The following is a 12370-nucleotide window of genomic DNA, read 5'->3' as shown; positions in this document are numbered from 1 at the left end:
GGGCTAACTGCAACACTGAGTCCTTCTTAAGCTGCTGTCTATGATTTAGCGTTTATTAGGACTGAGGGCTTATTAAGGCTTATGGCGTATTAGTGTTTATGGTTTGTTAGGGTTTAGGGTTTATGATTGGCATGGGTTTATTGAGGTTTAGGATTTATATCGACAGGGGCAATAGGGGGCCCCCAGGGGCCCCCTAAAGTAATGCAGCGACAGGCAGCTGCTCCGCTACAGCGGCTGCTGCTGCTGCAGCCACGAAGACAGCTTGTTTTTCCTATATCTGGTGCGGCTGCAGCTGTTGCTCCTGCTGCTCCTGTTCCTGCTTCAGCTCACCAGTGTGTGGCGGCTAGGTGGACCAGCAGCAACATCAGTTTCACCGGCAGCAACAGTTACAGCCGCATCTGCTGCTGCAGCTACAGCAGCAGTTGTCTATCAACCGGCGATTTACGTCCTCCAAAACTGCAGCGACAGCAACCGCCACAGTCATCCCTAGCAGCAGCAGCTCCTGCTCCTGCTGCAACAGAAGCAGCAACAGCAGCAGATCCAGAGGCTGGCGTAGCAGCAAATGGTGCATATGAAGGCTTTTCGCTTGCAGAAGCAGAAATAACAGCAGAAGCAGCAGCAGCAGCAACAGAGGGGCCATCAGCACAAGCACCAGCAGCAGCAGCAGCAGCAGAACCGCCAGCAGCAGCAGCAGCAAAGTCTTTGATTAGTTTGCTGCATGAAGAAGACTTAGAATTTGGGGGGCGACCGCCGCCTCCTTTCTGTGATTTCCTGTGGGTGGAGGCAAAAGGGGGACGAGGAGGATCCCCAAAACCGGGCTCTTTCCGGTGAGTTTAGGGTTTAGGGTTTAGCTGTTTGAGTTGATGACAGCTAGAGTTTAGGGCTTGGGGTTTACTTGTCATTAGGCTTTTAAACTTCGGATAGTTTTGGGGCCTGCTGTGGGGCAGCGTTTCCGGTTTCGGTATTTGTGGCCAGGGTTTAGGGTTTAGGGTTTGGTGGCTGTGTAGGTCTCGAGCACTTGGAAAGGGCCCTGGGTACGGAGGTCACGGCGGGTCCGTCCTGCTACGCTGCAGCAGCAGCATCGATTCGCTTTTCCCGCTGCAGCAGCAGATTGCTGCAGCACCAGGAGGAGATGGCCACAAGACTAGCAGGGGATTGCATGCTCCAGACACCATTGTCAAGGTCCACCCTAAACCCTAGACCCTAGTGTAGGGTGGCACGAATTGCCCGCATGTTTGACATCAGAGCCTAAGCTTTAAGGGCTAGGCTAGAGTTTAGGGTTCCGGGTTTTGCGTTTGGGGTGTATGTGCAGCTTCCTCCTGGAACGATTGTGCGGAAAAGGATTTTGACGGGGGAGAAGAGCAAAGGCGGCAGATCCATCAGGACCTCTGTCTTCTGGTAAACCCTAAACACTAAACCCTAATTCCCTAAAGGGGCGCATATTTGCTTTTCTGCGCTGTCCCCTATATGTGAACTTGGAGCTTCCGCAGGAAATGTAGGCTCGTTCTACTTGCCTTTAGGGTTTAGGGTTTAGAGTTTGAGGTTTAGGGTTTGGGGTGTGCAGGCAGCAGCTGCTCGAGGAAGGCCAATCGCTCCTGGTGGCTGCAGGTGGACGCGGAGGTATTGCCCCCCCGAATATAAAACAACAAAAGAAGAGGAGAGCTCCTGAGGTTAGAGAACCTAAACCCTAGTCCTCAGAGCATTGAGTCCCTCGCCCTCGCACCTTCTACCCAGCCTGAGGAGCCGCCGCGCTTGTTGTGTGCTGGCAGGTTAGGGTTTATGGTCTGCAGGTTTAGGTTTGGATTTAGGGTTTAGGGTTTTAGGGTTTAGTGTTTAAAGTTTAGGGTTTGTCTGATGAAGGCGGGGGAGAAGGTATTCCTCGAATTGGAGTTGCGCTTAGTAAACGACATTGGAGTTGTTGGCGAAAACGCAGCAGGAAAAACGTCCCTGGTGTCTGCCTTGACAGAGTGAGCTTAGGGTTTAGGGTTTAGGGTTTAGGGGTTTAGATGTCGGATTTTTCGTGTATGCTGAGGCAAAATAGGAATATCTCATGCGTCCATGCTTGGCTTGCGTCTTTCCGTCCCACCCCTCAGTTTAGGGCTTAGGGATTGGAGACTAGGGCTTGTGGTCTGCAGCTATCAGTCGCGCATTGGGCCTCAAGGGTTCCAAACTCGGCGGCCTTTCTTGGCTTCAATTGGCTGGTCCAATGGTCACAAGGCTGTTGTGTTAGATGCACCTGCTCTCTTCCCTGGTGCCCACAAAGTAAGCCCCAAACCGTCAAAACCCTTCAGACCCTCTTAAACGTCTAAATCACCAAACCCTCCCGCCGGCGACAGGACACATGCAACAACGAAATCTCGCTGCTAGGGTTTAGGGTTTAACGTGTGTTGGTGCAGGACAAACGACTGGGACTTCGTATTTTAAGGCATTACTGCAGATCAAGGGTTTATCTGTATGTCCTCGACCCAACCCAAACAGAGCAGCAGCAAGATCCACGTTTGCTACTGCTGCTGCAGCAACAGCAACGGCAGCAGAGCTTGCTGCAGCAGCAGGAACGAGCCCTCCTCGACCAGCAACAGCGCGAAAAACGCAGCAACAGCAACGAGGCCGATATACTATCGCAACAGGAGCAGTGGCTTGAGGCTCAGCAGCAGGGCCAGCACGAGCAGCAAAAGCACCACGAACAGCAGCAGGAACGGAAAGAACAACAACAGCAAGAGCAACAACAGGAACAGCAGAAGCAAGAGCAACAATGGGAACAGCAGAAAGAGCAGCAAAAGCAACAACTACATCAACAACAACAACAGCAGCAGGAGGAAATGGAAGAGACACGTCTTCTTCAGGTGTATGGGGAACTAGCTCCTGATGTTTTCTGCCAGTTCTTGAGGTTGCGGAGGGAATTAAGACTTCATGATAAACACTTCCACAGGAAAACCGAGCTTGTAACCCTTATCCCTAAACCCTAAACCCTAACGGATCACAGAACTTGTCTATGCTCATTCTCTCTCTCTGTTTGCGCCGTCTCTGCTGCTCTGTTGCTCTTTTTGCTGCTGCTTCTGGTGTTGCTGTTGCCCCTACTACTGCTGTTGCTTATTCGTTCCCTACTATACTCGTCAGCACTGGTGCTGTCGTTGCTACTGCTACTGCTGCTGCTGCTGCTGCTGATGCAGGTGGTTGTGACGAAGTGTGATGCCTTAGAGCGGCAGCCGCTGCTTGCTGTCGACTCCCTACACCATCGCATGCGGCATTTCTTCCCCGATATACCCGTTATAGGTGAACACTAAACCCTAAACCATAAACCATTTGCAGCACTGGTCCACTGTCTCTAGCTTGGCGGGAAGCCACATTTTCCGTCTTACTTTTGCTGCTGCTGCTTGGTCTGTGGTGCAGCGGCTTCCCCTCGGTTCGGTTTGGGTTGCGCTGCTGTTGCTAACGAGCTGTACCGACTTCTGGAGCTGCAGCGACAGCAGCAGCAGCAGCTCGTGCCGCTAAGGCGGGTAACCGTCAATCTGGAAGAAACCGCCCTCGCCCTAAACCGTAAACCGTAAATGTTGCAGTCGTATGTGCAGCAAACTCTCTGGGTTTTTAGGACTATCGATTGCTACAGCTGATGGTACTGCTTGTCCTACTACTGCTGCTGCTGCTTGTAAGTCCCGTAGTGCTGCGGTTACTGCATCGCCTACTGCTGCTGCTACTAACTCTCCTACTGCTGTTGCTGCTGCTAATGCTGGAACTGCTGCTACTAACTCTCCTACTGCTGTTGCCGCTGCAAATGCTGGAACTCAAGAATTGAATCCCTCGACGTTCCCATGGCAACGAAAACCAAACCCACGACAGTGTCGTGCTGCAGCTACAGCAGCTGCTGCTGCAGCTACAACAGCACAACAGCAGCTGCTGCAGCTAGAGCAGCCGGTACAACAGCTACTGCCGAAGGCGCGCGCCTCTGTCTAGCGCGGACAAACACAGGCCGTCGTCGCCTTTGAATGGCTGTTGTTGCCACAAATTAAACTAATGTGTTTAATTACTTATTTGTTTATTCCATTTTGTTTACTTAAATATCTTAACTTCTTTTTAGCTGCGCCTGGCAACTAGGGAGGGAATGGGGGCGGGCAGAGAACTCAACTGAAAACCCCAGGAAAGTGTATCCTCGTTGCTGCTGTACTTGCTACTGCAACCGCTGCTGCTGCAATTGCTGCTGGTGCAATTGCTGCTGGTGCTGGTCCTGCAACTGCTGCTGATATTTCTACGTTGTTGCTGCAGCCGCCTTTGCCGCTGCAATATTGGTGCAATTGTTGCCCTTGCAACTGCCACTGTTGCTCGAAGGCAACATCTGCTGCCGACGCTGCTGCTGCACTTACGGCTGTTGCTGCAGCTGCTTATGGCTGCCCGCGCGAAACTGCAAGATCAAAATCTGAAGTAGTAACAAGTCTCCTATAGTAGACAGCATCGTGTGTCTGTGCTTTCTGCTTGGTGGTGTCGATCTGCATCACAACTTCATACAGGGATGGGTCCCGCTGCTGCTCCGTCATGAGGCCCATGCCTGCTGCTGCTGCTGTTGGTGCTCCTGCTGATGCTGTGGCTGCTGCTGGTGTTGGTGCTGGTCTTACCCAGACACGGAAAGCTGCAGGAACGTCATACATGTGACAGGCGGGGGGGAGGCTGAGGCGGGCGACAGCGCTTTCAACTGCTGCTGCTGCGTCTGTGGTATTAGCAGCGGAAGCAGCAGCAGCAGCAGCCGGTCCGGATAGTGCAGCGCCAGAAGAAGCACTTGTCTGGCTCGGCCCCCCAATAAGGACTTCGCCGCGAGTAACAAACACTCGAGGCTGATATGTGGTATAGAACTTCCAGGTACAGCGGTATACCTCCTTGAACTCGAAGAGCGGCACATGCGGTGCTGCTGCTGCCGGTCCTGCTGCTGCTGCTGGCAATGCTGCAGTCGGGTAAGCCGCATTAGAGGGGTGGTAAGCAGCGGCCGCTGCAGCCGCGGAGACAGGAGCAAAGGAGTCACTCCAGTGTCTAGGCACCTCGCAATTAGTCTTATCACCAAAGAATTCGAAGACCTTACGAGGCATAGATTGAACTGTTGCTCCTACAATATATTGTTCCTTTTGGAAGCGTTCAACAAAGAACGGCCTAGGGGGGGTTGTGCTGCACTCGCAGAAGCTGCTAAGCGGCAAGGAAGCAGTCCGGATGTCAACTGATCCTGCAACCCTCCTAGCGGTCGCCGTGGCGATCCTCCATGGATTCCACGAGAATCTCGGGCTATTCTCTAAGAAGAATACCAATAAGTTGCTACTCGGCCTGCACATGACTTCTATAGAGCCCCACTTCAAATCCTGCCACTCCCCCTCGGTCAAGCAAGAAACCGAATACTCCGTCCGACACCGCTCATAGTCCAAATGCGTATAAGGGAGTTGAATGCTAGGCGTTGTGCAGGTCAACGAGGGGCTTGCAGGGGTGGATGTTGGGTAAAAACCCCCTAAATTCGGATATACATTGCTAGAGGGGGGAGGAGGCCCCCAGCCACCAGAAGCTGCCAAAGTCGCATCCAATGAAGAGGAGAGCAAAAGCCCAAATATCGACAATATATAAGCAAATGAAAGGGAACTGCCCATCAATCCTCTAAAAATAAACACGTTATCGCCCAAAAACCCACACAACCAGCTGATACCCCCCCGCCGTCCAGCCATCATCGTTCCTTAGCCTCTAATAACGCCTCTCTACAAGGGCTCTCCACCACTTTCTACTCTCTCTTCCCCCCCTATCCAACTGGATAATCACACAAAATACCCTTCGCACCAACTCCACACAAAAGCCGCACGGGGGAACCACAAAAGAAACGATGCCGCTACGCCAATCGAATGGCGCAAGCCACTGCGACACCTACAGCAACGAGAAAGCGTCTACAGCCTGCAGTTTTCCTGTTTGTGGTTCCCTAACAAAGACCTTCCAAGTTGCTTTATATTTGGGAACAATACGAAAAAGCAAACAATGCGCTGCGAGCGACGCAGAGCACCGGGGAGCTTCGGAGGCCCCGTGCGAGCCGCTTCCAGCTCCCAATCCCTGAACGCTAATCCCTAAACCCTAGACCCTAAACCCTACGCCATAAACCCTACTTAACGGCTCATTAGTCTCATTAAAATAACTAACACAAACACCTTTGCTAACCTTTTCAGAACGTTGCCCTCCCATTATGGCATCTTTGCTACCACTGCCTCGGAGTTTACCGCAGCAAGCTCGCTAAACCCAAAGACATCGAAACCCAAGTGCGGATTGCTGTAGTAGTTTCATGCTCATGTACACATCTAGCCCACTGTTACATTTTCCTTTAAATATTTTTTTGTATCCTACTTCGCGCCTATGCCATCGGCAGACCACTCAGACAGGCGCTAGCTTTCTCTGTCCCACAGTGCAAGGCTTTGTGAAGTTGCCTCAGGAGTAGGCCCTAGTAGGCAGCCTTCACGCAAGCAGAAATCATATTCTACGGTCTCAGTGCATGCAACAAGGAAGGTTCGGCTATGCATGCATGAAAAGCTGTCTATCATCGCTATTTGCTGACAGGCGCGTCGCAACTCCCCTCAGTCAACCTACTAACCAGCATTTAAAGACGATTGGGGGGCTCTGCCCAGGAAGCCTAGAGGGAGACAGAGACGTCATAATCTGTTTGTCAGTCGGACTTATCTTCAATATTTTAGTCCCACTGCAGCTTGTCGACGTCCTACATGGTCGACGGCTCTCGTCGCACCAACAGGGGGCCTCGCTCGTAGTTGGTGAAGTTCCGAAGAGTCCCACAAGTTTAGATTACTTAATTGACAGCACCAGTCGTACGCTCCCCTTCAGTGCTCCTTCAGTGCTCCGGATCTATCTAAAAGAAGCTTGTACGTAGCTCATTTTGCTGAAGCTCGTTCAGGAACTCAAACGACAGGCCTAGATCTTATCCAACGACGTTCGCGTGCTGCAAAGGAACCAAAATACTTAAGAAAAATCCTTTGGTGCAGCTAATAACCCCTAGCAAATTTCGAGGCTTCCTGGGCACGGGAAACCTGCCTCAACTAGGAGAGGCAGGGGCCGGCCGTGGTCTGCAACTCTTGTTACAACTAACTGTGTAAGATAGCCCCGCATGCACTCAGATCCAAACTATCTTTGCTGCAGGTCCTATCACTGCAACCAATTTCTGTCGACTTATTCTTGCACGCAGGTTGCAAACCGTGTTGCGTTGCACCACATCTTCGGCAGCCCCCTCTCCCCCACGTTCTTGAGTCAGTATATTCAGGATGTTTTAGTAACGGAGCAGAGGTCGTTCATTGCCTTTTTAAGACTCCCGCCTTGAGCTACCTGTCTCGATCTGAGCTCACGTCAGCCCACAAGATAGGAATGGAAACTCTCGTTGTATACGTAGACTATCATTAGTGGCAGCAGTCGTCGCTGCAGCTTCCGTTTCCAAGGATACCCACAAGCATGCCATCTGCCGCTTCACAGACTAATATTTTACATAATTGTTGAATATGCAGGACTGGGCAGCCTACACGCACGTGAAAATGCATACACTAACATCAGAGCCACAATGATATATATTGTGCCCCCGATATCCTCTCCCCCAGAGGTCGAACGCTCTCGTGTGCCTGGTGGTGAAAGATGAGCGGGCGGAATTGGAAATTCCACGGGCGTTTGTTGCTGATGCAACGGTACTCCGGCTATTTCACCCGTTCTTCCTTCTGTCTCTTTGGCTGCTGCACTGCGAGGAATTGAAATTCATGTTGTTGGCGTTCCTGCGATGTCCATATATTTGTCGGCGTATCTCATGCGAAATAAAAGCGCATTCCAACTTGCGGCGGTTTTACACTTTCAGAGAGAGCATAAGGTGGCGGTTGGCAAACAAGCCTTAGTCGGGAAACATCCCCAGATGCTGGAAAAAACCAAAACACAAAAGGGCTGTCAGCGGCGGGGGCGCGCTAGGCACATCTCGATCATTGGGCGTATGTCACAGTGGGACCTTTTTGAAACGAAGGCAACAGGAAATGTGGGCGTCCCTACACAAGCAACAGTGCACTTGCTCATAAACATGCTGAACGCGATCCAAATTTGAGCAGGGTAGAGCATTCCCGCAAGGTTGTCGTTGCAGATGAGTCGTGATGCACAAATATATATATTCCCAAAGGTGTGTTATCGAGCAAGCAATCATCAGAAATCTACGGGTTTTTTCGATCCCCAAGGCACAGTACGTTAAGTAATATGAAGTTAAACAATATTACTTAACGTAATATTCTCGCCTTCTGTGGTCTCCGCGAGTCCTGCCGTACCCAGGGTAGCACTTGCCGTCATTTGCTCCTTCCCGCGACTGCGTTCCTCCGACTTCGACTTCGTGGATGTCGCTCAACATAAATTTTGTCATACCTCGTGTAATTTTGGAGAGCCTACATAACCGTTGCGGTCCTCTGTTGCCATCCCCACGTTGGGAATGTATCTAGACTCTATGCCATCGTTTCGATGCCAGAACGATGACAAAGGGCCCTAGTCAAAGCACTTAAAATTTTCTTTGGCAACTTGGCCTGCTGAGCATTTCGCAAGTTCTGTGTATCCATTAGCGCCTAGTCCCCAGTAGTCCCCTGTGTTTAAAGAAACAGGTGAACGCCATTTGGGGCAGGTTGTTCTCTGATTTTCTGTGCGTTCCTCAAACATCGATAATATACAAGCTCTAATTTTTAGCTTAATGCTGTTGCCGCGCTGGGCTCGCTGTGACAATCCAGGTCCAATATCGGGCCTCACAGCAGTGAGCTCTTCAAGTGTTCTGTGAGAAACGCTTTTAGGTTTGGATAGATGCATGTACCAATTTGCGCAGCTATGACTGTGGCAGTTGCTGCTCGTGTCCATCTACCTTTGTCGTGCTGGTTAGGAAGTATACCGAGAGTTCTCAGTGTAAGCAGCGAGTTGTCTTGGGGTGTAGAGGGGCAGTGCTGCGAAAACAAATCATTGTAAACAGTTTCGTTAGCATCCTCCCCAGCCTGTAAACGTCCCGGGAGCACCAGCGCAAATGCCATGATCTCATAACGCGAGGGCAAGGCTACAGATTCTGTCCTGATTTGCAGCACCACTGCGTGCGCAGCTGCTTTGCAAGGCAATCAATCCCACACACACAGCGTAGAAGAGCCAAGCAGCCCTGGCGATGATTTCCCTAATACCGTAGGCAGCTGTCAAAATGTCGCTTGGATCGCCATAGGTAACCTGCACACAGAAAAAACAAACCTGAAAACAAGGTACAACATGTGAAGAGACCCGCGCAGAACGGAGCTGCTAGCTGCCGAATATTACCGATCTGAGGCGTATTTTGCTTAGTGGCGAAAGTTATATACAATAGAATGGAGGCTAATCGATTAAATAACTGGGGGTTAGTTAGAACAAGTCACTGCAATAATTATGCTGGTGTTGTGTTTTATGCATGCATGCGCTGCTGCTGCACCCAGTCGATCATTGACTATGTTTTATTAGGTTTTTCCTTCCTTTTCTGTCTCTAAAAATTAATGTGCGGCAATAATCACCGTATTACTTGTCTCCTTCACTTCTTGGAACACCTCCGTTAGGTGTACGGTCAGGCGCTTTCGAGGCCCCCAGCGGCAGCAGGAGCAGCATCGTTCTCTACTGTCTGCCTTGGCAGGCAGGGATAAGTTTCTGCATTGGGATTTTGATGCATCTTTAGCGCTTTTGATTTTGCGATTTGCTGCTTCTTATTTTTAATTAAATTTCATATTTCGCTGCCTGCCGCCTCTCCGCCGGCCTCAGCCGCTTGGCGCCTTCGCCTGCGCTCCGGTGATCGCAAACTCGATGTAGCAGCACCAGCAACGGCAGCGCCAGCACCAGCAGCAACAGCAACAGCAACAGAAACATCAACAGCAGCAGCAACTATAAGCGGTGGAGCATGAGGATCAGGAACATCGACGGCACGGACCAGCAGCACCGACAGCAGCAGCAGTAGCACCAGCATTGGGCCCCCGAGAGGTGGCATTGGGTTCATTGGCAGCAGCAGCAGCACTTGTACATGGGTACTTTGTTTAAATGCAGGCAGTAGGAGGTACAGTTGTCCTTGAAAATGCCACAGGAGGCAGCAGTGCCGATAGAAGGGAGAGCGACAGAGGCAAGCATTTGAGTCCTCTTGGTGGTGAGGTTGGAGGCACTGAGCTGCAGAGCTACATGGTCTCTGCACCAGCAGCGGCAGCAGCACGAGCAGCTGCAGGCGGTCTCTCCCCCACAACAGACTCGGCAGCACACGCAGCAACAAGTTCATCAGGAGCAGGCGGCATACGCCGAAGGCTGGGGATTCGGGGGCGTCGTGACAGGCGGTTGAAGAGCCTTCAGCGATCTCTGCATATTTCCCCCGCAGCAACAGCAACAGGAGCAGATGTTAAGGGTCATGTCCCTTCTACTGCATACCCAGTGGGGGGGTTCAAGAGTTTTGGCAAAAGCCACCCTAGAGGCTCAGGAAGTGCCAGCAGCAGCACCAGCACCAGCGAGTCGTACAGTTTTATTCCTTTTGGGAGCCAGCAGCTGGAGAGGCATAGTCGTGTTGCCGCTGCTGTTCGCTCTCTGCTGATGTTGCTGCTAACAGGCTTAGCGGTGGCTTGGCTGACGAGGCAGGCGCACATCTTCAGATGCAACAGAGAAGGCCTTGCTGCTCTTCAAGATGATTACCAGCAGCTGCAGCATGAGTTGCAGCAGCTTTCGTTCCCCTTTGCTTCTGGTGTTTCCCTCGCTGAAGCAGAAGCAGCAGCAGAAGCAGCAGCAGAAGCAGCAGCAGCACCTGCAGCAGCAGCAGCAGCAGCAGCAGCCGGCGCAGCAAACGACGAAGATCTGCAGCTCCTAAGGAAATGGCGCAACACACAGGATCGACTGCAGGGCCTTCAGAATCTCATCGAGTCCGCTCGGGAAGGGGTAGCAGCAGCTGCAGCTGCAGCAAGACACGGAGCGGCAGCGACGGGAGAGGAAGAGGCAAACACGCAGCCTCCAATACCTCCCTTGAGCATCGAAGAAGCAGAAGAAGAAATTCACTTGCTTTCCGAGGAGCTTGAGCAGTTAAAGCAGCAAAGAGCTGACTTAGAAGCAATCGTTAAGCTCAAAGCACGACTGCAGCACGAAGAAGCAGCAGTTGCAGTGCATGCAGACAAAGGCTTGCAATGCCCTGCCGCCTCCTGCAGCAACAGTAGCAGCACCAACAAGAGCAGCAGGAAAAATCTCCTTGAGGTGTATATGCAGCTCATGCTCCTGGAGAAGCTGTATGAGGGCCTTGGGTGGCACGCTGATCTGTCGAAGACCCGAAGGCTGAAGATAGCCCTGAAGGAAAGCGTTGAAAAATTGCAGCAAAATTGTGTCGGAGAGCCTTGGGCTGCTGCGCTGCTGCTGCTGCTAGAGCGCGACCAGCTGCAGCAGGAAACATCAGCTGCAAAAGAAAAACTACAGAAGATGCTTGCTGATCCCCCAGGCCGTCTAACGAGACTTGCTGCTGCTGCCTCGCAATCTCTTCAGGGATCTAAGCAGCTCTTAACAAGAGTTGCTTCGCTGCTGCGCTGGCGGTGGGGCAGCGGAAGCCGCCCTGCTGCTATAATTGCTGGTGCTTCGGAGTCTAGTGCAGCAGCGGGCGACGGGGGCGGAACAACAGCTGAAGTTACGGACAGAAGACCAGCAGAAGCAGAAGCTGTAGCGGCAACAGCAGAAAGACTGGCACAACGGGAACAAGAGCGCCAACGGGAGAGAGAGGAGGAAGCGAAGGAGATTGAAGATCTCGAACAAGAGATTGTTGCAGCAAATTCTTTTCTTGCGGTGCAGCTGCCACAACTGCAGCAGCTGCAGCAGCTTAGCTCAGGGGAATTTAAAGCGTGGCTTGAAGAGAAACAAGAACAAGCAGCAGCTCAAACAAAAGGCATTCAGGAAACCCTACACGAACTTGAACAGCTGTTGAATGCCCCAACAGCAGTAACAAGGCAGCGACGAGTTGCCGATCCGAAACGCCAGCAGCAGCAACAACAGCTGGAGCAGCAACAGGAGCAGCAGGAGCACCCTTCTGCGCCGTTCCTTGAAGATTTGCAAAGGGTTCAGGAGGCGGCTCAAGCGATTCAGGAGCGTTTGGCGCAAAACCAGCAGCGGGCAACAAATTAGACAAGAGCAATAAATAGATTGAACAACTGCAGTAAACAAATTGCAGACAAGCAACAAGCATACACCCTAGATATAGGCAGTTGTACTAGGAGGGAGCTGCCGTTGTTGAATGCACTTCCAGCAGGTGGAGGCAGCAGCAGCACAGCAGCAGCAACACCAACTGCAGCAACAACAATGACTGTTGTAGCAACAACTGCAGCAGCAGCAGCAACACCAACTGTAACAG

General features: G+C 51.8%; 4 protein-coding genes across 4 annotated transcripts; 2 read left to right on the top strand and 2 right to left on the bottom strand.

Annotated features, from left to right (window-relative positions):
* Positions 1 to 201: 201 nt before the first annotated feature.
* Positions 202 to 3548, top strand: EMWEY_00017520 (GTP-binding protein, putative; the record flags this gene model as incomplete). Its single annotated transcript, XM_013477560.1, has 9 exons — positions 202 to 827; positions 1008 to 1182; positions 1313 to 1398; positions 1565 to 1670; positions 1840 to 1967; positions 2136 to 2262; positions 2397 to 2942; positions 3171 to 3273; positions 3391 to 3548. The coding sequence occupies 9 exons, from the start codon at positions 202 to 204 to the stop codon at positions 3546 to 3548; spliced, it is 2055 nt and encodes a 684-aa protein (XP_013333014.1).
* Positions 3549 to 4376: 828 nt separating this feature from the next.
* On the bottom strand, positions 4377 to 6192 carry EMWEY_00017510 (hypothetical protein, conserved; the record flags this gene model as incomplete). Its single annotated transcript, XM_013477559.1, has 3 exons — positions 4377 to 5622; positions 5888 to 6063; positions 6169 to 6192. 3 exons carry the CDS (start codon positions 6190 to 6192, stop codon positions 4377 to 4379), a joined length of 1446 nt encoding a protein of 481 aa, XP_013333013.1.
* Positions 6193 to 8511: 2319 nt separating this feature from the next.
* Positions 8512 to 9469, bottom strand: EMWEY_00017500 (hypothetical protein; the record flags this gene model as incomplete). The annotated part of the gene is made up of 4 exons (XM_013477558.1): positions 8512 to 8606; positions 8903 to 9103; positions 9180 to 9222; positions 9458 to 9469. The coding sequence occupies 4 exons, from the start codon at positions 9467 to 9469 to the stop codon at positions 8512 to 8514; spliced, it is 351 nt and encodes a 116-aa protein (XP_013333012.1).
* A 581-nt stretch (positions 9470 to 10050) lies between these two features.
* On the top strand, positions 10051 to 12144 carry EMWEY_00017490 (hypothetical protein, conserved; the record flags this gene model as incomplete). The annotated part of the gene is made up of 1 exon (XM_013477557.1): positions 10051 to 12144. The coding sequence occupies one exon, from the start codon at positions 10051 to 10053 to the stop codon at positions 12142 to 12144; it is 2094 nt and encodes a 697-aa protein (XP_013333011.1).
* Between the last annotated feature and the right edge of the window lie 226 nt (positions 12145 to 12370).

This window comes from Eimeria maxima, genomic scaffold, assembly GCF_000499605.1.
Source record: "Eimeria maxima Weybridge genomic scaffold, Emw_scaff146, whole genome shotgun sequence".
Taxonomy (NCBI): Eukaryota; Apicomplexa; class Conoidasida; order Eucoccidiorida; family Eimeriidae; genus Eimeria; species Eimeria maxima.
This window is presented reverse-complemented; position numbering and strand designations above follow the sequence as displayed.